Genomic DNA, 26,082 nt, shown 5'->3' with positions numbered 1-26,082 from the left:
TTAAGCAATTAGCAAATCTTAGCGGTAGTGAGTGTTTAGAGCGGTGGTTTCGAGTTTGTCGACCCTTCAATCTGGAAAGTGTGTATTTGAGAGAATATACAACTATATACTTCCCAACCGACAAAATCCATGAACCACCTAAGCTCTTTATAAATATATGTTTACTGCCAACGGGCAGGCGAGGACCCTACTTAAATGCATATATCTTACAATACTTATCATAAGAGTAACAGAAAGATGTTTTGGGTAAAATATGTGGATTAAATAAGTGCGTATGATACGTCACTATGTAAAAAGAAATCTGTTTTTAGCAAAAAATTTCAATACAGACAGATTTTGGCAGTATGCCTTTGCGTATACGCCGCGTAGACCCCAGACCAGCAATACTATTTACAACAACGCTGGAAACAGTGAAAAGACTCTCAGCGAGAATATGGTAAGTACAAGTGGAATTTCGTAGGTTGCGATTAAAAAAGTTCCTATATAAGTATATGGCTTTATTTGCAAAAGATATCTGATTGTGAGTAATTTTCTCGAGGTCCTTCTATATAAATCTTTAAAACCCGTAAGAGAACGATACGTAAAAAAAATAAAAACATTCCTATTATAGCGGCGGGATTGCTCTTTGAGCCTGAACTTGAATATGCACGACAATTTTGAAAATTAAACAAGTAAGAAAGTCTAAGTTCGGGCGGAGCCGAACATTAAATACCCGGCGCAAGTATTAAATATATGTTTTCCACCTTTCCGAAAGCTACCGCTACATGATAAGCCGGGGTGTATACATTTTAAGTAAATTAGCGTCCTTAAATTTCGAAATATTGCAGTTTCAAGCATTTCTGAAATTTACCGTTATATGAAAAGCGGCCTTAATTTTAGTCCGATTTCAACAATTTTCAACGGTTTGCTTTTATGTGGCAAGCACAATAACCATACCGAGCTTGGTACAAATTGCTAGAACGGTTAGCGAGATACATATATGTGATCACAAGTGGGCGGTGCTACGCCCATTTTCCAAAATTTTGTCATAAACGTATTTCTTGGTAAAGAATTGTTGCAATCATCAATTTTGAATAAATTAGCTTCAATATTTACTGATTTATCGAAGATTTTGTATTTCTCGAAATTACCGTTATATGGGATGTGGGCGTGGTTATTGTCCGATTTTAGAAATTTTCGGCCAGTTGGTATGCTGTACCAGGACCAACAACTGTGCCAAGTTTGGAAGAAATTGGTGTAGCGGTTACCAAGATATACACATGTAACCATAAGTGGGCGTGGCTACGCCCATTTTCCAAAATTTTGTAATATTCTTATTTTTCGTCTAAAACTCATTGCAAACATCAATCTTGAGTAAATTATCTTCAGTAGTTACTAAAGTATTGCAGTTTTTGTTTTTCTGAAAATTACCGTTATATGGGAGGTAGGCGTGGTTATTATCCGATTTCGCCCATTTTCAATACCATCCGTCCCACGCCCAAAAGAAGTTCACGTACCAAGTTTCGTTAAGATATCTCAATTTTTACTCGAGTTATCGTGTGCACAGACGGACAGACAGTCACCGCTTAATCGATTTCTCTTTTCATTCTGATCATTTATGTATACATTTGTCTATATCTATCTCGATTCGTTTTGCCTGTTACAAACAACCCTTATGTGAACAAAGTTATAATACCCTTGTGCACAAGTGCGCTCGGGTATAAAAATTAGTAAATTAAGTCAGCATTTTTCCGATATGGCAAATTGGATGAAGTTTAACAAAGCTCCTTTAAACAAACCGAACTGCATCAAAATTGTCATAGCGAAAAAATACTGACTTATTCCCTTCGGCAATTAAACGATTGTGTACATAAATGTATGTAGAAAAATTATATGCTATGCACCTACAAAACCAGAGTGGGCACAATGCCACATTTAGTTTTCGTAAAAAAATATTCTTATTAAACTTTTCTTACCAAAGAAGTGCAAATAAAATCTACATAATAAATTGGTTTTAGCACAGCTTAAACCAATAAAATATACAACCAAAATAAATATTTTTTTTGGCCGTGCTTCTATTTCAGTTTGTACTGCATCTTAGTTCTTTCACTTGAAAGGGGTGGCCTACTGCTTTGCGCGTCCGCGAATGACAGTTGGTTATTTTTTTTAACAGAATCGTTTTCAATAAAGATACATTTTCGGAGGTTTGCCATTTACCTAAGTTCCATCGAGACATAGCATGCAGCTCAAATTACTCGGCGACACTTCTTCTTCTTATTTGGCACTACAACCGTTTGTCGGTTTGGGCCGAGACCAAAAAGCTTCTCCAATTGCTTCTCTCCTGCGCGAATTTGCGCCAGTTGGTTATCCCTAGCGAAGACAGGTTCTTCTGGACTTAATCCTTCCATTGCGTTCGTGGGCGCCCTTGCTTTCGTTGTCCACCCATGGGTGCGGAGTCGAAGGATCTTTTCACCGGAGAGTCGTCATCCATGCGTACAACATGTCCAAGCCAACGCAATCGCTGTATTTTTATGCGCTTAACTATGTCCATGTCGTTAAAAAGCTCATACAGTTCGTCATTCCATCTTCTCCGATATCCACTATCCACGAAAACAGGGCCATAGATTTTGCGTAGGATAGTTCTCTCGAAAGCCTCCAAAGCCTTCTCATCTTTGTTCGACGGCATGATGAGAGATTTGTAGAGCGTGAGTTTCGTTCGTCGAGAGAGGGCTCTGCTTTTCAATTGCCTACCGAGCCCAAAGTAGCACCTGTTGACAAGAGTTATTCTTCGCTTGATCTCCAGGCTGACGTTGTTGGTGGTGTTTATGCTGGATCCTAGGTTGACAAGGTCCTTCACTATTTCAAAGTTATATCTGCCAACAGTGACGTGTGTTCCGTAACGCGTGGACTCTTTATATGTTGCCATTAGGTACTTTGTCTTTCCCTCGTTCACCGCTAGACCAACCTCTTTAGCTTCTTTTTATAAACTGGAAAATGCTGCGGTTACGTTCCTTTGTTTCAGACCTACGATATCGATATCATCTGCATACGCCAGCAGCATTATTCTTTGGTATATATGGTGCCGCTGCGATTCAGATTGGCAGCTCTTATTACGCTTTCCAGCATGAGATTGAAAAAGTCGCACGAGAGTGAATCGCCTTGTCTAAAACCTCGTTTGGTGTGTACTGCGATACACTCAAGCAAAAACTCATATATTTGTATACATATATGTATGCGAAAATGCCCACTCCTGAAATTGATATGCTGCTAGTAGGCGCACACTTAAGTGCTTCGGAATTGCAAAATAATATAAATAACGAAATACGAGCATAGAGAAAATTAATTGACCTGCATCGAACTGAAGCTACAATTAATTACTGACATCGCCAACCAACCACGACAAAGTGAATTGAAATGAAGTTAAGCGAAAAGAAAATATACATATGCAGACACAAATACAGCGTCACTAATATTAATAAAGCAACGCGGCGAACAACGAAAAATAGTCTGAATAAATGCTATACACGTATGCACATACAATGGCAGAAAGTAATCAATGATTGACTGCTGGTTGAACTTCCACAGCTGCTGTTGTTGTTGAATAGTCATGGATACCAGAAGTTGCACGTCTCGTAGTCGAATAATGCATTACTACGTTAATATATAGTGACAAATAAATTAGTTAGTAGCTGGCTATGTAAGAGACGAAAAATGTGGGGGCAGTTGCCTGAGAGAAGTTCTGACACTTGCTGCTTGCCGAAATTACACGTGCATATCCTGATCACCACCAATATCAATTTATGTATGTATGTGTATATATGCATATACCTACATAACCATACATATGTATGTGTATTAGGGCTGTGCGATTAATTGATTACTAAAAATTTTAATTAATCATAAAGTAAATAACTCAATTATTCGATTAATTGGAAATTATGATTACGCAAAAGTTCAGTTAATCGAGTAATAAAGATTTTTGATTAACCAAAAAAAATAATATTTGAGTAAGTTACTTTATGATTAATCAACATTTCGAGTAAAATGAGTAATCAACATTTCAACTATTTACATATGCATAAAGTAGTTAAAGTTCCTTGATACTTTGAAAACAACGTTTCTGTTTTCAAAAATTAAAACGAAAAATTTTTTCATATACAGAATGTAAAAAAGATAATAAGCATTTTCCAAAGCAAACTCTTTTAACGAGCAAAATTATTATTTTTTGAGTAATCATATTTTAAGTAACTCGATTAATCATCGTTTTGAGTAACCAAAATCTTGATTACTCGAGTAATTGTTTAACCGAATAATTGATTAACCAACTTGCTCGAGTAATCGAATAATCGCACAGCCCCAATGTGTATTAATTTGAGCTTATGTTAACAGAAATATTTATTTTCACATTTTTTCATGTTCGCTTTTTTCATATATATATCTACTGCCATTGCTACTCAATTGGTGCCACCTATAACACTTGTTTCCTATTCTGGAGCAACACGGCGTACAAGAATTTTTTTGGTATTTTTGGTACTTAAATATTGGCGATGTATGTATGTATTTATAGCTCCCAAATACAAATGTGAGTAAAGACAAGNATAAGTTTTTTTTTATAAGCTTTTATTTAACTTGGTCATCCCGCGCAAATCGCGGAAATTTCCAATCGGTTTTAAACTGACTTCCCGACAAGTTAGAGACTTGAAGTTTTCAGCATAGTTCCAATCACGATGACAATGCAATTTAATATATAAATGAATTCCCCATATGGTCCAGGGGTCTTGATTCAAAGGCAGTTAAAAAATAGTAAGATTTATGGCCAGGCATGGGCAGAGAGTTAGCAGGTGCTAAAAGAGCGTAAGCGTTGAGTGTACATATACAAGCGAGAGCGCAGCGATGAGAACACGACAGCATGCAAAATGAATTAGGTACACTAACACATGCTCACTTCTAGCTCACGCTTGTTTGTGGTAGTGCCCACCTCTGTTTATGGCTAACAGAGCGTAATTTGCCAAAGAACGTAAAACTATCATAAAATTGTTAGATATGAACCTCGTTCTATGAATTAGAAGACTCCAGATGTCGCCCCGCCGGAAGCAGTTAAATATTGCGCTTAAATATATGCCATGCTACAGCGGAAATGGACGACACGCCATTTCTTTAAATAAAATTAACTGCTGTTTATATATGTAATACTCCTATATTGGCAGTAAGAGCTAGTACCGTCCGAAAACACTACAGTACCGATATATCAATAAACACGTACGAAAGAAAAGGAACACATACGTTTATAAATAAACATGTACACAACACATATACAAAAACGGCACTCAAGTACACAGTACATTGACAAAAACGGTACTAGACTGTCTCGCTTTGATTTCGGAATGCTTACACATTGAGAAGTTAGCTTACTGCCAATATAGAAGTATGTATTACATATATGCTGCTGTTATATGTACATATGTATGTTTATACAAAACGTAAGCAAACATTTTGCTTGCCATGTCTTCTGTTCTCTTTCATTGCAAGTTGAATTATTTTAATATCTATTGCAAAATTTTTTAAATAAAATAAAATAACACTTTTTAACATACAACGCTTTTATAAATGGACTAAAAATTATAAAATAAAATAATGTAAAAAAAATATTTTTTAAAAACAAGCTTTTATTTAACCTGTACAATCAAAGGAATACAATGAAGTAGTGTAACAAGAGATTTTTTAGCAAGAAAATTTTGTCAAAACTGCACTAAAATGAAGAAAATAAAATAAGTTAAGATCTCGTTAAAGTTACTAAAAGCCATTTAGTGAAAGGAGTTATTCAAACTCTAATGAAAATTACTAACAATTTGTACTAATTTACTTCGTTTTTAAAAAAACTTACCCAACCAATTATGCATGCACGCTGAATTCGCCGACAAGTATTTTAGAAATGATGGAATAGCTGTACGTGGGCTTGTCGTGGCTATTTAATAATCTCATAAAGTTTGGCGCAAAAAAAGCAACATGTTTTTGGTATGATATTAAGCGAGAAACTACAATGCTTTAAATAGTACAGAAGTTCTAGCGGTATGCAAATGTTGGGAGTATTAGTCGGAGTCTAGAGAGTCAATTTGAAAATTGTGAGATAATTAACCACAAAACTTTAATGCCTTGCTTATACTATATATGAAGCTCTGTACTCTGGTCTTATACTATGTTAGTTCACATTTAATAAGGCCACAGGGTCTACTGGTGTTTTTACTAGGCCAACTATTTTACATAAATTTCACATTTCTATGTTATGCCTATGCCGTTCGTATGAAATGATACCAGTGAGAGCTATTGTTCGCTGGAGGGTGAAGAGCTTTCATGTGAACTTGGTATGCTGTTGCATTTTAGAACTATCAGGCAAATAGGGGCTGAGGAATCTATAGGGTTACCATTAATTAAAGATATTGACATCAAAAATTGCGGCCCCTATATCGAATCATATTAGTCCCCACGGTGGTACACTGACCGCTCCAAAACACCAGAAGGCATTGGGACAGCTACTTATGGTCGCAGAATGAAGACATCCGTGCCCATGGGCACAACCAGAGCATCTACCAAGCGGAAGTATACGCCATAAACCGGTGTACAGAGATTAACTTACGTAGATACCATCGTAGTGAGATAATCATGATCCTTAGCGACAGCCAGGCGGCACTTAAGGCACCTTGAATGTATTTACACAAGAGAATAAAGGGGTATGAGATAGCGGATGGTTTAGTTTAGATGCTGTAGTAACTGTATAACAAAAAAATGTCTATAAGAGCTTTATAGTGGTTTACTTGCGCAAAACTGAAGTTAAAATATTCCACCATTTTGCTCTATAAAATAGTTTTAAAATCTCTTATTAGACCAAAAGAGTCCAGAAGGCGAGGCTTCGTATCGCAAAATGTTGCTTTGTTATTAGTTGCCAAATGGTAACGCAGTTTTATTAGGATATTAGGTGGTCTACAACATGAGTTTATAAAACATTTGAAAGTCTTTTCATCCACTTTGTGTAGAGCCTTTGATCTAAAAGTGATCACTGTGTTACGCTCTTTTTGTTCGTACGTTAAAGATATTAAAGAAAAATGTATATGGGGTTCTTTAGTAGAGCAACAGAAGCCAGAATTTTTAGATTTTTTTCTTTCTGTCTCAGAATAATAATTATTTCATGGTGGAGTTTTAAAAAAGTTTTCCAAAGAAGAATAATAAAATTCTTTTCAAAATAATTATCAGCGAGATAAATATTTTTAAGTTTTCGAAGACTTTTATATTAATTTATTTAATTGCGTGAAGGAACGAATACTTCCTTGCGTAACTTAAGCTACTCTGGCATTTGAAGCCAATATCTAAATTTGTTCCCAAAATGTAGATATGCTTCTTTATTCTCATCGCCTCTGACATTTTTATCTCTATTTCTATTTTGATTCCATTAGTTGATACATATTTAGCACCGGTTATTGAAAAAATATACTAACAAATTTCTTTCCGCCTCTAAAAAATTGCCTCTCATGCTCCAAGCTGATTTTTGTAGTCACCCCAAATATGCCACTATATAAATCAAGTTGTCTGCTAAGTAACAACAGGCCGACGACTTTTGGCATGGTAACCGGAAAAAATAAAAGGAAATGCGAAACTTGTATCGCAAAAAAAGAAGAATTTAAGTACAAAACGTCAAAAAAAGGAGCTAAAAGGAAAAGACGACGGTAAAAAGGGCAAGCCACCAGGAAACACTACACGGCCGGACGGTTAAACATACCGGCACTGTGATTACGACAAATTTATCAACGTACCGGAGTTGGGCGCTTTATAAGCGGCACCACAATACGGTTTGCGAACAAAATATTTACTTTCGCCTTTATTTATTTTTATTTTGCAGTCATCGTTTTGCTAGACACTATTTTTTTTTTGCTTTAAAATACACGCTCTTATTCAACTGTATGGATTCCTACTTATTTTTCCTTTTTTCGTTGGCTGACCAAAGCAAAAAGGGAAATCAATTCAATTTGCATGAGCGTCAACGTACGCAACGCTGAATGTTTGTACTTTGTTATTGATTTGTTGTAATTTCGTTTCGTTTACCACCGAAGGGTTGGCTTTTTTTCTCCTTATTGGCGCAAATTTGTTCTATAAAAACTCCATTTTGTTTAGTTTGTAGACTTTGTAATTTGCTAACAAATGTTAATAAAGTATTTAAGTTAAATAAAACTCCAAATAACTTTACAAAGTTATCCGCATTTCACTTGAAGTGAATTCAGCTAGTTTTAAACTTATACAGCAGACTTTCGAAGAGTAGCACTAAACGTAACAGAAGGCGGGCCGCGATGCTGGTAACAGAAGAAGTGTAAGGTCTCCTCTGCGTTGGAAAGATTAGGGGGATAAGGACTTGGCTTCATATCGCATTTCCAATTGGCGCAAGAAATGACTGACGTGCATTGGCGGACACGGCCAGAAGCGCTTAGACGGGTACAGCGTCAATCAAGAAGAAGAAGAAGTACTAAAAGCTACTTATGAATAGTTAAAAGCGAATATTGGTAAGACTAAGGCAAACAAAAAAAAATAGATTTCCAAGTAACTCAGTCTACTGCAGTGATTTTTAGCACGTAAATATTTCGGCGTTTTATTCTGTTTCACAAAAGATCTAAAAGATTTGAGTTATCTCCTTCCTCTGGAGTTTAGTATTAGACGAGTCCTGCAAATGCTATTGGAGAATGGAATCTAATTCCGGAGCTATGCGAATTATATAGTCATACTAGCAAGGAGCAGCAAGTTTGACAACACTCTATGTAACTTAATCCAAAGGAGATTAAAGATAAGAAAAGAGTAGTGTGTAAATGTGTGTATCAACATAAACCCAACGAAAGCAGCCATCATCCCGTTCACTAGAAGAAGAATCCTAACGGGAATGAGGACCATAACTCTGAATGGCATAGAGGTCAGCACTGTTTTGGATATTTGGACATCACGCTCGACAAAAACTGTAGTGTAAGAAACACGTTGGTATGGCGACATCCAAATCCACAAGAGCACTAATGGTATGAAAACATCTTGCAGGAAAATCTTGGGAAATCAGGTACTCAGATGGGTGTATGCCACGATTGTCAAACCAATGATAACCTGTCGAGCGGTGGTCTCGGGCTCGATAGTAAACCGAGTGACTTTGAGGCGCTCACTCACGAAATTACAACGTCTCGCATGTGTGTGCATCACATGCGTAATGTGCACCTGACCTATGGCAGAAATGGAAGCTATTCTTGAGCTTACGCTGCTGCATATTGGTATAGAGCTGGCATTCAAACGATTCTTAATAAACTTCACTAGAGAAACATGGGGTAGAGAGAGAGGATAGTAACATCTCGTAAAATGGAATCTCTCGGGGAATAGATACCCATAACTCAATTCCCGCGAGGGGATATCAGCAGCATTATTAGCTTCTAAAGGCACTTCAAAACAGCAAGCTGAACCGATACTAACATCCTTAAATATTTCTAGCTGCACTCTCTTATTTGAAACACAGATGGCTCAAAAACACATGTGGGCATTAGAGCCGGCATCTTTGGTTCCCATGGTCAAACTGCCTAGAATATTTTAATCGATGGTTCACGCCATAATCCTGTGAGCAGGGATTAATCTTCAGTGAAAATATTGCAGCGAAAACGTCCAAATACTAAGCGATAGTCGGGATGCACTCATTACTCTTCATTCTTATGAAATCAAGTCTGCACGGGTTCTGAAGTACGTAGGGAGAAAAAATGTCTTCCTTTCCTGGGTGCCGGGCCACAAAAGCATATAGGGAAATGAAGAGGCAGACAGGCTTGCTAGGGAAGCCGCAGTAACAACACCAATAGGCTCGATTGCTTCTTTGCAATAGAATCACACACTATAAAAAGAACTGCAGTGGAACTAAGTCTCTGGGCAGCGTGAAACCAACAAGCTATTGGGGGTATACAATAGGAAAAGACATGATAAGCTCATTAACCTACCAAAAGCTAAGAATTTTAAAAATTACTGATTAAGGAGTCACCTATAAAAACTTGGGACTCGGTCCACCGATTCATGCCGTTTTTGTGGTAGAGAAGCTGAATTTTCTGGGCACATACCCCAGAAATGCGATTCAGTTGCAAGGAGACGAGAGAATTATCTCGAGTCACTAAATCGACAGCCGAAACACATGCACTCGATGTTGCCAAACAATCTACTTGATTTCCTAAGGGAGCTGGGATTGACAGAGGTGCTGTAAGGGGCAAGAGGGCACGAAATATCTCCTGGTGGCAGGCAATTTCTCAAGTAAACATCTAAAATAATTTGTTGGATTTGCTTAGAATTTTGATATATGGTCGGATTTATTATTTAACGTAAGAAGCTATTGGCGATCTAATGTGAAAACTGCCTTTACATATATGTGGGATCTGATTCAGAATGATGCGCTTAAAAGCTGACGAAGTGAACGAACTGCCGGAGAGGACGATGGATATTGTAAGCACCTAAGGGCGTTTTCCCTTTTTTGAGGCGGAAGCGACTACCTTAAAAGAGTTCGATACTCAGCATTAATTTCAAGAGAGGCCAAGAGTTCAGTTAAAATATCAAATAAGATACGTAATTTTAGTTTCGTGAAATAGCACAATAGAGGATGGTTCCGTGCGCAGAAGTGGAAAACTTTTGACTGCCATTCACCTGGTAGTGGCCAGAAGCGTTTCTTGTGCGTGCGGTTCAAATCGCAGCTCACAACGTCCGGATATTTAAATCCACGTATCCTCTGGGTAGCAACCAAACACCCGTTTGGGAGCGAGCTAAAGTGAGAAGGCGTAAAACTTCGCGTGCGCTGGGTTTGGGTCCCGCCACGTTAAAACCCCGCCCAATGAAAAGAAGCAAACAGCCTCGGATGAGACCCCCTTTTTCTGATGACGACCACGGCAAACGTATAAAGGACTATGATTTAAGGGTATGCACCTGGAATATCCGGACCCTTAATGGGGAAGGTGCCTCTGCCCGGCTGGTTGATGTCCTCGGGAAGACAAAGGCTGACATCACCACCATCCAAGAACTGCGATGGACGGGGCAAGGTAAAGTAAGCGCGAAGCTTTGCGACGTCTACTACAGTTGCCACGTAAAGGAGCGCAAATTCGGTGTTGGATTCGTGGTAGGAGAGAGACTCCGTCGCCGAGTACTGGCGTTCACCCCGGTGGACGAACGTCTAGCCACAATCCGCATCAAAGCTAGATTCTTCAACATCTCGCTCATCTGCGCCCATGCCCCGACGGAAGAGAAGGATGAGGCGTCCAAGGATCTCTTTTATGAGCGCTTGGACCGTACATATGAGCGCTGCCCCGACACGATGTCAAAATCGTGCTTGGAGATTTTATTGCCAAGGTGGGCAAGGAAGGGATCTTTGGCGCCACTGTCGGAAAATTCAGCCTCCACGACGAAACGTCCGATAACGGACTGAGGCTGATCGACTTCGCCGGGGCCCGAAATATGGTAATATGTAGTACTAGGTTCCAGCATAAGAACATCCACCAAGCTACATGGCTGTCTCCAGATCGAAAAACGAGAAACCAAATCGATCATGTTGTGATAGACGGAAGGCATGCTTCAAGCGTTTTGGACGTACGTACACTCCGAGGGCCAAACATCGACTCGGACCACTATCTTGTTGTAGCCAAGATACGCACCCGCCTCTGTGCAGCAAAAAATGTGCGCCCAACAATGCAAGGAAAGCTTAACGTCGAAAAGCTGCAATCACAACAGACGGCCAATTTATTCGCCACTCGACTCACACACCTGCTCTCTGAGAGCACTCTTCAACAATCCGACGTACGCGAGCAGTGGAACCACATTTCCCGATCATTAAGTACCGCCGCCGAAGAAGTAGTTGGATTTCAGCGAGCCCGAAAGAACAACTGGTACGATGAGGAATGTCAAGAAGCCGCAGAGAAAAAAGATGCCGCCTACAGGGCCACGCTGCGATCGGGCGCAACGCGAGCCATGTGGGACCGTTATAGGGAACTGAAGAAGGAAGCGAGACGTATTTGCCGCAATAAGAAGAGAGAGGCCGAAATACGTGAGTGCGAAGAGCTTGAGATGCTGGCCGACAGGAAGAACGCCCGAAAATTCTACCAGAGGGTTAGGCGACTTACGGAAGGTTTCAAGACCGGGGCGAACTCCTGTAAGAACAACAATGGCGACCTAGTGACCGATGTCCAGAATATACTTAAATTGTGGAGGGAACACTTTTATAACCTACTGAATGGTAGCAGCGCTGAAAGTAGTGAGGAAGACGAACCCGAGTCCCCAGTCGATGATGATGGAGTAGCTGTCCCACCGCCTGACTATGACGAGGTACGAATAGCGATTACGCGGCTGAAAAACAACAAAGCTGCTGGAGCTGACGGCCTGCCAGCCGAGCTATTCAAGTACGGCGGCGAGGAGCTGATGAGGTGCATGCATCAGCTCGTATGCAGAATATGGTCAGATGAACGCATGCCCGACGACTGGAATTTAAGTGTGCTCTGCCCAATCCACAAGAAAGGCGACCCCGCCATACGCGCCAACTACCGCGGAATTAGCCTTCTAAGCATAGGTTACAAGGTCTTATCGAGCGTATTGTGCGAAAGACTGAAGCCCACCGTCAACGAGCTGATTGGACCTTATCAGTGTGGCTTTAGGCCTGGAAAATCCACCATAGATCAGGTATTCACAATACGCCAAATCTTGGAAAAGACCCGCGAGAATAGGATCGACACACACCATCTATTTGTCGATTTCAAAGCCGCTTTCGACAGCACGAAGAGAAGTTGCCTTTATGCCGCGATGTCTGAATTTGGTATCCCCGCGAAACTAATACGGCTGTGTAAAATGACGTTGAGCAATACCACCAGCTCCGTCAGAATAGGGAAGGACCTCTCCGAGCCGTTTGATACCAAACGAGGTTTCAGACAAGGGGACTCCCTTTCGTGTGATTTCTTTAATCTTATGTTGGAGAAGATAATAAGAGCCGCAGAACTGAACCGCTCAGGCACAATACTTTATAAGAGCGTACAATTGCTGGCGTATGCCGACGACATCGATATTATCGGTAAAAACAAGGGCTACGTCTGTTCTGCCTTCTCGGGATTGGATAGAGAAGCAAAGCGAATGGGTCTGGTGGTGAACGAGGACAAAACGAAGTATCTCCTGTCAGCACACAAACAGTCAGAGCATACGCGTCTTGGCACCCACGTCACTGTTGACAGTTACAAGTTTGAAAAAGTAGACGACTTCGTTTATTTGGGAACCAGCATTAACACCAATAATAATGTCAGCCTTGAAATCCAACGGAGAATCACTCTTGCCAACAAGTGCTACTTTGGGCTGAGTAGGCAATTGAGAAGTAAAGTCCTCTCTCGTCGTACAAAGATCACACTCTATAAGTCACTCATCATGCCTGTGCTGGTGTATGGCGCGGAAGCATGGACAATGAAAGCATCTGATGAGGCGGCTCTTGGAGTTTTCGAGAGAAAGATTCTGCGAAAGATTTACGGACCTTTACGCGTTGGTGATGGCGAATATCGCAGACGATTTAACGATGAGCTGTATGAGCTTTACAACGATATAGACATAGTGCAGCGAATTAAAATTCAGCGGCTCCGCTGGCTTGGCCATGTCGTTCGGATGGACAGAAACGCTCCTGCTCTGAAAATATTCAACGCGGGCCGCGATGCTGGTAACAGAGGAAGAGGAAGGCCTCCTCTGCGTTGGAAAGACCAGGTGGAGAAGGACTTGGCTTCACTTGGCATTTTCAATTGGCGTCAGTTAGCACAGAAGAAAAATGACTGGCGTGCTGTTTTGGACTCGGCCAAAATCGCTTAGGCGGTTACAGCGCCAAATAAGAAGAAGAAGAAGAAATAGCACAATCTGACTATACACACTCACTACAGTGCAATTCAGCAGCAGTTTTTCCCTTTAACTTCATAAAATGCATTTGTTTGAAGTCGAAATCTATTGGCGCAATTCAGCAGCGGATCCATTCCTGCCTTTTCATAAAATGCAAAAAAATATGTTTTCTCTAAGTTCAAACCTACAAAAGGCAGCCTCTTAAAATAAAAAAGCTAGATCTAAATACGCGCAAAGGTTTTTGTCATAAAACCAAAATGTTAACAAATTTGCTGGACGTACTTTTTACATGATTCCGCAGGTGAGTTGTGTAAATTTCTCATGCGTTAAGGTACCACCAAAACCTTCCTAAAATCAAACCAACTATATTCAGCATAATTCAGCAACTTTTAATTAATTTCTTAAGCGGTGAAGAGTATAAAATGCTTTCATATCTTGCAGTTCAATCACTTGTTATCTCAACAAAAACTTTCCACCACTATTCAGCCCTTTCTGCCGCCATTCAGCAAAACCCATTTGCCAACTAACAGCCTTGCTGCCAAAAATACGCAATCAGACATACAAATAAACCATTTAAAATGCATAACATTCCCCACAAAAAAAAAGTACCAACACCAATAAACAATCAGATTTATAGCTTACCCCAAACGCTGCTGTTCATGCTCTTCCTCATCCTCCATTATGTCGACAGTTGCATTCGAACCAACCATCGACGCTGGGCCCGACATCAAAGCACCCAATTGTGTGGTAACTGCTGTTGTTGTTGGCGGATTACCGCTACACGTCGCCGCCGCTATTGATGTTGTTGCTGTTGCTGGTGCTGTTGCTGTCAATCCAGCTGTCAGCATCGCAATGGAAGTTGCATTTGTTGCATTCAATGTTGAAGTGGTTGGTGTTGTTGTAGCCGATTGTGTTGCTGTTGTGGCAGTATTTGTTGAATTATTTCCACCATTTATGCCACAACTAACGCCACCACTGCCATCGTTTTGTTGTAATAATAAATCATGTCTACAGGTTATATCTCGTTCGCCGGCTACTAATGTGCTGATCTCCGGTGGCAGAGGTTTTGTGAGGAATTTCGCTCGACGAATACCTAGAAATTAAATTGAAATGGAGAATTAAAATGTTAAGCGAGGATGTAGTGTTTGGAAGTGATGTGTAATATACGAATTGTTTTTGGGTCAAAATTTAGCAGGTAGATCGTTTAATAAATGATTTTTTACACGTGACCAAAATGCATTTCTTGAATATTTAGTGTTTATTATATTCAGCACTCTCAATTAAGCAGCTGAAATTTTGTGTAAACTCCGCCATTTTTGTGATAAGACTTTTAAAAATATTCTTTGATTGTTATAAAGTATTAGTTTTGTATCTATTGTCAAAACATATCACACTAAAATTAAATTCAGCACAATTTTTGCGCCATCCATGAATTTATTTGTATATATTTCAGCTGGAAAATTACACTGCTATACATGCAGCATAACAACATTTAAAGATTTTTGACTCAGCAAACTGTTTTTTTCAATTCAGCAAGTAACTAGTATGGCTATTCTATTGCATTGTATTTGTAGCAGTAAAAGCTGATTTCAATTCAGCATACCTTAACTAAATTCAGCACAAAATATTGTTTTGGCTGAAAACATTTTTGATAAAAAATATTAAAAAACGCTGCCTTTCAGATTTCGTTTATATTCAGCGCCATCTGATCATATTCAGCAAAGCAATGTATTTCGCAATTGGAAAAATAAATTTCCCAGCGTTCCTCTTTTTAATCAATGCGAATTTGATCTTTATAAGCTAATATAAACGAAACCTAATTAAATTCGGCAATTGGTATTGCTTAGTTATTAGACAACAACTTTCTTGTCTTATGCTCGCATTTGTCATAGTTAAAAGCTGATTTATTTTATATTCAGCACGACTTAATGAATTCAGCAGAGCATTCATTTGAGCTTAGAAATCTTTTATAAAGTAAAAATTAAAAGTACTGTGCATTTAATTTCTCATGCGTATTCAGCATATTTTTAACTTACTTAGCACTTATATTTTATAATAAGTACGAGTAGTATGGCTAATCCATTGCCTTGTATTTATTATGGAAGAGCCGATTGAAATTCAGCGTAGCTTAACTGAATTCAACACCGCATATCTCTTTGGCTAAAAATATTTATAATACCATATATTAAAAATACTTTGCTTTTAACATTTCGTGCCTATTCAGCGCCATTTAATCATATTCAGCACATATTTTACTATAAAAATGAGAATAAATATTTTTCTCAGCTCATATAAGAGACACCCAATTCAATTCAACAATTCTCGAAAATTGTATTTCCGCCTTTGGAAATCTTTGTTTAAAGATAGAATGAGAAGGAATGATTTAGGAATACAAAAATAATTTATATCTATTAAACCTAATTTTTTTTGCCAAGCACGACTTCAAGTGAAAATGAAATTTAATACTCGAGTGCCTAATTTGCATTTGTGTATTTACACATAAGATAGACAACAACGCACACATTCAGGTGACCTTTGCACTTTTCCATTCAGCTGTTGACATCTTGGCGTCAAGTTACACACAAAACAAATTAAGAAGAAAAACAATAAAGCATTCTACTTCGTGGCACATTCATCGCCCGCCACGTACGTGTCACAAGGCATCATTGTCATCATCAATAAAAAAAATGTGTCATGCATGACACACGGCTTCATAACGGGAGTCTGTGTGCGTGTGTGTATTTACTGTCAGCATTTTTCTATTGCTCCTCCGTTCTGTTGGCCATAGTCAAAGTGCCCTACTCGTCATCGTTCTGACTTTTCACTTTTCTCGACTCATTTAAAATATTTTGTAAGTACTAAATGCCTCATGTGGGAGCTTAAGTTGAACCCTTGTTTAGTATCTGCCTTCATGGCAAGCTAGTCATGGACTAAATCGCACCTATTTACTTTTAAACTTTACAAATATTTTGTGTTCCTCTTTTTCTGCACCCCTATTCCACAACCAACCACTTGTCACAGCTGCCACAACTTAAGACCTAAATTAAATGAAGTGATTGATTACCGTATTTTAACAGTAATGCTTGTTGTACAGCGCTTTACAACCAGTTAAAGGCTCCATGTTTATGTATGCTCGACTATCAAGCCGTCTCGTATTTCACCTGGCTGCGTCTGTTGACGTTGCTGCGTTTGTGTTGGTTAAGTTTTATTTGAGTTTAGCAAATTGCTCAAGTTGTGTGTTAAAGGGCGCCAATTTACGCTGTCACAATGACGAAGATTGTTAATTAATTCGATGTGCATCGAGCGCTTGAGGTATCCGTACGTTAAAGATTTTTAAAAGAATTTACGCAGCTGAATTTGGCTATACATTGCGGGTGTGGGAGCTAGCGATGGGCATTGTTTGAACTCAATATATTGATTCAATTCAGCGCACTTTTAAGCAATTCAGCTGATTCAATAAGGAGCGCTTTAAATGACAAACACTTTTTTTTTGTAAAATTACTGCCGTTGGAATTTGTATTTCTCGCAAGCTTATTTCAGCACATTTTAAGGTAATTAAGCTGACATTCATTATTGCTCAGCAGTACTTAAAATTGTAGGTGTAGAGTAAGACGCATTTTATATCCCAAAGTTCTGGCTTATTCAGCGTATTTTATAAAAACTTACTTGGCGAATACTACAAGGATTTAGATTAAAAGTGCGCACTCTGTTTTAAAACGGTTCAGCTTTTTAAAAATTTCAGCTATTGTCTTTATTAAATAAGCTGAATTGAGTGCTGAAAATCTGAATAACTTATTTTGAAACAAAAATTTTATAAAACTAATTAGATTTTTACTAATGTTATTTTATATATATTTAAAGCTATTTTTTAGCTGAATTTGAATTAACTTGCTATTGGTCAGCGTAATTCAGCTGCATAATATGAACTTTAGTTAGTAGTCAAATGCCACTTATTCCAATATCTGAAAATGCAATATTAAACATCAATTCAGCTCTTCTAAGCCTCATTCAGCGTATACGAGCTTCACTTTTTGAACGGTAAAAACCAGCTTGATGCTTATTCTAAAACCAAAAATACTGCATTAGCTCAATTCAGCTACATTTGGCACAAATTAAAGTACATAATATTTTTTTAAATATTATGTCAAGATTTATATTAGCTATAGCACTCCGCCATCCCTAAGCAACCTGATTAGGATCTCTTGGTAAATTTAGCTTTATTCAGCATAGGTAATCTTCACTGTGAACAGTTGTATATCTCCATTAAAACTTAATTGCATACTTTTAATGCAATTCAGCTGTACTTATGTTCTGAAGCATAGTTCTAAATTGAATGTTGCTTATACCGATACTTGCTAATATAACATCTCAGCTGTTCGCAGTCTCATTCAGCGCGAATCCGCTGCACTTTGTGTGCGAAAGAAAACAACTTGGTGATTATTATATTACCAAACATACTGCATTAGCTCATTTGGTTCAATTCAGCTACATTAAGCACAAATTTAAGTACATATTTTTTAATATTATCTCGAGCCTTTTATGATTTATAGCACTGCGTCATTCAGCTTAATTCAGCACAGTTCAGTTTTATTCTGCACAGTTCTAGGTAGGTATGTTGTCGCGGTCGTCTATAAGACACACTTAGGCTCAAGGCCCATTGTGATGCCGCATGTTGGGTCAGCAACTCCCAATCCCTCCTAAAACCACACACAGTTCTACGTCTGCATTAAACTTAACTTTCTTTATTTCAAAGCAATTCAGCTGCCTATTGTGAAGCATAAATCCAAATTATATTATAATATTTCCTAATGTAACATGTAAGCTCAATTCAGCTCTCCTCAGCAGAATTCAGCTGCATGTTATGAATTAGGAAAAGAAATTTCAAGTTGATTCTTTTACAAAAATTATAGTATTAGCTCAGTGAGCTCCATTCAGCAATATTTAGGGAAATTTTAACTATATAATATGCTGTGTGCACATATTATCTCTAGGTTTATAGAGTTCTACCAGGTTGTCCGCAAAACATAAAACTGGTACTGGTTTTTCAGCTCATTTCAGCTATTTAGCTTCAGTTCAGCGCTTTCCTGCTGTGTAAGTTTTTGTCTAAAGCATTTCCCTCCAAATACTCAGCAAATTTTCAACTCTAGTTTCCTAGAAAACTCCGCTGACACAATATTCGCTTCGTACGATGCGGTTGCAATCATTTATCTTTGAAGCTTTCCACACTGCACATGCCAAAATCTCCAACAAATCAATTTCTCTACATTGCAACATCGCATGCCATGCAAGCCATTTGCAGTCTAAAGCGACAAGCAAACGACGCACAGTGTTTCGACTATATGGAGGCAGGTAGAAAAAAGTCATGGTGACAGTTGATAAAAAAAAACCGGTTTGACTTCGAGAGGGAATAGTAAAAGTCATAAGTACCAAATTTTACATTATTTACTCACCCCCCTTCTTCACGAACGATACCGACTAATCAGTTTAGTTGCATTTGGCGCTGAACCCATTACAGAAAGTGTTTCTTTTCCAATTGTAATTAATTATCTAAATGTCGTGGAATATTCAGGTGAAGGTATTTATCATTTATTTGATATTTTCCTATTTTCTTACCAAAAAATTTACTTTGAAATGTAGATGCTAAAGATTATTAGTAAAAAAAAAGTATGAGGACCGGTACTTGAAATTAGACTAATATTTTAGAGAATTGTATGTAGTTTTCGATTATATATAATTTGATCTTTGCGCGCGACTTTGCAAATATATGTAATTTTTGATTTTCTTAATTTTTGATTTTCAGCTTCTTTTTGCATAATTTGGCGAAAAGAATTTTTCAAAGAATGAAAAAATCCCACCAGATATTGGGAAAAAAGCGAGTATTGACACCTAAGTCATTTTATTGTATAACCTTTGTTTTTTGAGAGTGGAAAGCAGAAAACAAAAATTACCCAAAATTCCATCACTGGGTCCACATTTTTTGTGAGTTTTGAACGTTATAGTAATCCACTCTTCCCCATATTTTATATTTAGGGTTTTCTAATAAAACAAAGACTACAAACTAAATTTCATCGAAATCGGACGAGATTTAATGTTTCCGCCCACAAGAGTAGAGGGCGTGGCAATTATTCCATCTTTACAAAATTTCATAATTCTCTATTTCTAAGTAAAACTAGAGCACATGTCAAGTTTCAGTGAAATCGGTGCAGGTGTACTATTATTTCCATCTGCCTCCATATAGTCGAAACACTGTGCGACGAGTGGAATACTTTAAGCAAGCACAATCAGCGTGATGTCCGAAATGTTTGAATCAGCAAAAGCAGGAAATAATGCTGTGAATTATATCGCTTGGTTGAGCCGATCAGACACCATTTGAGCGCGCTGTCAACGCCTGCTGACATCCATGGCCGTTGCGGATGGCGTAGCAATGTTGTGTCACACGCAGCTGTTGGCATATTGCAAGTCAGATCAACATTGTTAGCGACAACGGCGAACGGAGTGGAGTAAGTTAAATGCAATTAAAAGTTGCGATGGTATGGTAAATATGAATGTATTGTTGTTGTTAGCATGCAAGGAACGTGTCATTCGCCCTTCTCATGCTGCATGGTGAACGACTATGGTCGGTGTTATGCAGAAATTTTGTTTGGCAAACTGCGTGCAATTGTTGTTGCAGCAAACTCGGAGAGAGCGAGTTTGGCGACTCTCACAGCAAACTAATTTTGTTTGGTCAAACTGCAGCAAATTCGGTGTTGTCATATACAAAAATTTTAAATTTTGCGCGTTATGTACATCTGAAATTCTCATTTCGTGTTGGCAATAGCCATGAAAACCATAATGAACGTGCAACCCTGTGCCAAACTCGACATAACCACCTCCGAGCAAACTACGCAGCCGCCATTTAATTTGCCAAACAAAAGTTTGTCTGCATAACACCGACCTATGTAGTTGATGAGCGTATTACGGAGTTATTTATGAGAGATTGAATGCTTTGGCATGAATTTTAGTGAGATTATTACGAATGTGGTCATCTGCTTTTAAATTGGAAATAAAAAATGTATAATCTTGATATCAAAATGAAAGCTATTGGAGTAAGCTTTAATAGGCATAACTTGGCATAGACTGGCCGCTCAACCAAGTAGTTAAAAGCCAAGCATTGGCATCAAGAGAAAGATATTTCTTCGAAAGTTTTGGATATATTTTTTACTTAGAATAGAATACGGGCACGGACAGTGGCGCTCTACACAATTTTAGGCTTTAGTCTCGGGTCAGCTAATATTCCGGACTTGTGTCGTCATCTTTTACAGCGCAAATAGATTATGTGACTCCAAAACTGAGTCTCGAGAGACCGTTTAGAGAGTTGATGGTCAGCGTTAAGGTGCAAAGATGGTTGATGCGGCGATGCTTATTTGTAGGAAGTAGGAGCTGCAATTTGTTGATTTGAAGAGGAAATTTGCAACTTCCTTAAGCAAACAAACAAAAACAGTATTTTTCAGGCTAAAATTTGTGAAATAAGAAAATCGACAGAGAAATTGCAGAAAACAAGTCCGCCAAGTGGCAGTTGGGCAACCATTATGGCTCTACTTTCATATTCTATCTACCAGCAAAGCAGCAAAATAGCAGTGAGAGTGACATCGCAATTAATTCGATCCCTGGGAGAAAGGTGTTGAAGTGAAAAAAAGAGCCCATGAACTTGTCAAATCGAGCATTCTTCTTGATGTCTGACCCCTGAGTACCAATACTCATACCGCCATAGGAAATATCAAGATCACACAAACTGCTCACGCACCGCCAGTAAGATATGAGGGATATTCGCGATTCGGTGCATAAGAGCTGACAAATTAATGCACTTGCAGAAATATGCCATGGATTGTGAGCGACCTTTATTAAACTGTCATGGTAAAAATTTTTTCATCAACTGATAGAAATGTCAACCAGAGTTGCAATGCATAGCATTTTTATGCTATGGATTTTCGGTATTGCAAATTTGTCAAGCCATGACAAATGCAAATGCGTGTATTTTGTTTGTGTATTGCAAATAATTTGCAATACAAAGTTGCAATGCAATGATGCTAGGCCATTTGCACCGGATCGCGAATAGCCCTATGGCGTATGAGCTTACTCGGTGTTGCAAATACTATGTATAGATGCCACGAGGGGAGACGATAGGATGATCAGACTCAAGATTTATGGTAGGACTACTGATGGTGTTGATATAGTTGTCTTTCGAGTCGATGTTAGAATGTTCCATTCTTACCTAAACTACCGGCTTTCTCATTTTATTTATTACGTAGCGTCGTTTCTCCCGAATGCTGGTGGGCATATTCGATGACCTTCTCGTTGGCATCTTCTTTTAGCTTAATTTCGCCCAAAAATCGGTTACTTTGATCGGAAAATTTTTAAGTTTTGCTATTCTCACTCCGAAGCCTAGCTTTTTATCCACCTTTCATAGGGAGGCTTTGGGCCTTCTTCGTTCAGACTTAGAAGGTTCGAGGGCTTTTGTGCGCCCGTCAATGACCCTTTGTGTGAATGGTACCCAGTAATTAATGCGGATTTTTGGGTTTAACAGCTATTGGAGGTACACCCGTTTACTGCGGTTCATGGCTATAGTCAAATGTAGGCCCTAGATCTTTTCTAGTCAAATGTGGGCCCTATGCCTTCTAGGTACCTCATGACCTTGGATAAGCTTGATCTTCAAAACGCCCTAAACGTCCCCGAACTCGGCTATGCTGTACTTTAATATCAATGCCCTCTATCTGCAAAAACTCAATTTTTCAGGAGAGCAAAAAAACTATTTTGACAGCTATTTTTAAAAGTGTTAATAATTTTAAGTACCCACGCATGTCTTAAAAATTCACGCTTGCAGAATAATGAAAATATCAGTTCTTTAGATGTAAATGTTATGTTAAACTAAGTTTTTAACACATAAATCATTGGTCACATAATTTTAATGGTATTTTTGTGTCGAAAGAGTATTTCACAAGATTTCGAAATTATATGAGACGAATTAGCATTGTTAAAGAGGGCTTCGATGGCTGATTTACTGTCCGTGCATATGAGGAAATTTCCTTCGTTTTTAGAGGCGAAACGTGCAGCTTCTAGCAATTATAGATGCCGAGCAGTACGCGGGAAAAGCACCGATGACAATTTTAATACCAAGCCCTTTTGTTACCGCAAAAGAACAGCCGGTATCATATCTGGAACCGACTATGAAAATAAGCTCTCAGATCATTTATGAGTATAGAACTGGGCAAATTCCCTTGCGGTAGAGTTTTTACTTTAGTAGGCATCGGAGTAGATAGGAGCTCAAATCTTTGATGTAGCTTAATATACGAAATAAAGCTGATTGCTTGCTTCATCAGGTTTTTTGTTGAAAGCAGGATTCGACGTGAGAGAATAAAGTCTAATTTCTGCACTATCTTTGGGATGAGCATCTGTGTTGTACTTTACCTCATGGTTATGTTTCTTCTGACTGCTGAATGGTAAGGTGTTTCTAGCAATTTAAGATGTTTTTTGCACAGTGTCCGTAAATTACGAGCCCAAAGTAAATTTTTCCTTATATAAAAGCCCTTATTACATTTACCAGTGTAGTTATATGAACTAAGGAATACGTGGATGATAAAAACTTTATAATATTTAGTCGAGCAAGTAAGTTAATATTACATTATAAAAGTGCTGCTTAAAAGTAAGTTTATTGTAAAAAATTATTCCCAATATTTTCAATGTGTCCGTATAGTGGATAGGGGTGTCATATACGGAGAGGGTTGGATGTATACATTTGAGTTTTCTGCATATGTTAAAAAACCGAAATCTTAGCTCCTGAAGATATGGACCAATTGCGGCAAGTCCTTAGTCTTAGAAAAAATATAATGGAGCTAACTTTTCCAAGGGCTATATTGAATAAAATAACCGAAAGTGGTGATCCTAGAGGGTATTGAATATAAGCCCTTGATATCCAAAAAAAACGCTTAAAGGCTCCGTTGAATCAGATGCCGGCATACGGTTATCAGAATTTTCAAATAGGTATTCGCCCCTCTATTCAGAAGGCTTTGACTAGATTTCGACTCATCTCTCCTGCACGAACTTGCAGCTGCCTCATCGACGCACGCGATCTGAAGACGCTACCTGGCCAACTCGTAGTACCGAATCTTCGGTGATAATACTTCTTTTTAGTGGGGGACTTTCTCTCTATCCAGCTGGTTGTGTTATAGAATCGTAATTTGTTTTCTGAGCTAGTCTCGAGGTAAGGTGACGCCTGTATTCCTCCTCCTTGCACTCACAGCCTCAAACTTGGTATGGTGGATAACAATAAGTATAGGAAGTGCACAGCTCCTAAGGAAACCGTGTAGCTAAATGTTACGAGGGTCAACTATCACTATCATCATTTGACACAGAGTCAAACTGTCTACTATAATTCCCTAAGGAGATGACGATATTTTTTTAATATTGCCTCAAAGTTTGTTAGCTTCGATTCTTTGGTTCCAAATGTATGTAGCATCACTACGAACTTTCTTTTATATTTAATAGCCTTTTTGTAGAGTGGTTTTTGAGATATTGGACGGCTTCGTATTATTGTTTTTTTTTTTTTATTAGCAAATATTTAGAAATTTTTACGTTGAAGTATCGATGTAGATATTTTTTTTCTTTTCACTCGGAGCCATGGACCGAGTTGCGCTGCGCTCAAAGCTTGTTTGGGAAATATCTGTATATTTCCTACTCAGTGCTAGTCAGATGCCCTCGAGTCGAACTTACCGAGAAAACTGAGAGTGAAGATACCTTGGACCACGCGGACTACTCTTGGTCAGATTAGCCTCTTGTCAACCGAACGAGACCAAGAAATGTGTAATTTAGCCCAGGATGGATCAGAAGCAATCAAAAGTTGTCTTCAAAGATGAACCTCTGAGTTCTGGTGCATGTATTGACCGATTCATACATTGAGGCTAAATGTCACATCAGGTTTTAAATTTTCTTTGCTGCTTGGAAGAGGAAGAAGTGGAAGGCATCTCAAACTTTCCTCGAAACTGCACATCTTTTGCAGGTCTAAATACCAGAGATCGTTTATTACTATTGCTTAGCAACTACCGTTGGCAGCGGTATCAGAAAAGATCAGTTCTGATACTAGTGTGGCCCAAAATTACCTTGAAAATGTCTAGAGTATACAATTCCTTCGACTCTTGCTCTATGCGTTGAAATACAACTGACAAAAAGGTCCTATTTGCGTGAGAGCATGTGTGGTTCATGTCAACTAAATAGCTGCATCAGTGTTGCGGGCTAACTTCTAGACCAGAAAACAGGCGGTGACCGCAAGCTCTCAAACAAAGTGAGACCTTCATCGTTACGTATGGTATATGTAAATATAGATACAAGAACTCTACTTTTCTAACTTCTTTACTGTCACAGCTTTTCAACATGTGAGTAGGAAGGCAGAGCTTAAATTTCAATTGCCACATCAATGTGGCATGCAAAGTTGGCATTGTTTTTTTTTTAAACACAAAGAAGTGTGAAGTATTTGCTTGGCTTCCGTACTGGTTGCTCTCACCCGAACTCTGTTCAACAAACCACTAATGAAAGTCAACTACGAAAAGTTTGCTGTATGCACCATCAGCCAATGGTGAGCTGATGTTGCAGAAATGCATAAGTTTATTTTGTTGTTATTGGTTGCTGTGTTGGGCTTATAACTTTAAGTTGAAAGCAAAATGCAATTAAAGTGCAGCTATGTGGAGCGTGCAACACATAACCAAAGGGGTAAGTAACTGAGTTACAACTGAAGCTCAACAGTAGCGTTACTGTAAGGGAAGTTTATAGAGGACGGGAACGGGGCGCTTGGTGTGTACTGCTTACTGCAAACTAATTTTGCCATTTGCTGTTTGCTGTTTGCTCTTGAATATTCGCTGTTGCTATTTCAAGTGCCTTTCTTTTTTTCCTGTTGCTGTATTTGGTTTGTCGGTTAGTTGGTTTGCCTTGGTTGACTGAGTTTTGGCACGTCAAAGTTTGTAGTTGATTTAAAATGAGTGAAAGTTTCTTACAGCAACGCAAGTGGATTTACAGATTTAATGGCTGTGCTAAGTAGTGTAGATAGCAAAGCGAAATGTTAAAGAATTTAAAATTGGTTTGGCTGAAAGCAATGATGTTGCAAGTGAAAGTTTGAAGAATATGTGCCTTTAATGTAGAAGAGAATGAAAACTTTCGGACAAAAATTTGAGCTGTTTGTACAAAGAAGACTTG

The 26,082-nt window shown here is 38.6% G+C and overlaps 1 protein-coding gene across 5 annotated transcripts in view; it reads right to left on the bottom strand.

Moving 5' to 3' along the window:
* Positions 1-26,082, bottom strand: part of LOC108367169 (uncharacterized) — a 252,009-nt gene that overhangs the window by 9,753 nt on the left and 216,174 nt on the right. For all 5 annotated transcript variants that reach the window (XM_017622059.1, XM_017621797.1, XM_017621860.1 and 2 more), the window contains one exon: positions 14,506-14,956. In XM_017622059.1, the coding sequence (XP_017477548.1) occupies positions 14,506-14,956 (451 nt within the window). The remainder of the gene's footprint in view (positions 1-14,505; positions 14,957-26,082) is intronic.

The sequence above is a fragment of the Rhagoletis zephyria genome, unplaced genomic scaffold (assembly GCF_001687245.7).
Source record: "Rhagoletis zephyria isolate East Lansing unplaced genomic scaffold, Rhagoletis_zephyria_1.1 Rzeph_scaffold_00002, whole genome shotgun sequence".
In the NCBI taxonomy this organism is placed as follows: domain Eukaryota; kingdom Metazoa; phylum Arthropoda; class Insecta; order Diptera; family Tephritidae; genus Rhagoletis; species Rhagoletis zephyria.
Note: the sequence above shows the minus strand (reverse complement) of the source record. Positions and strands in the feature narration are given on the sequence as shown.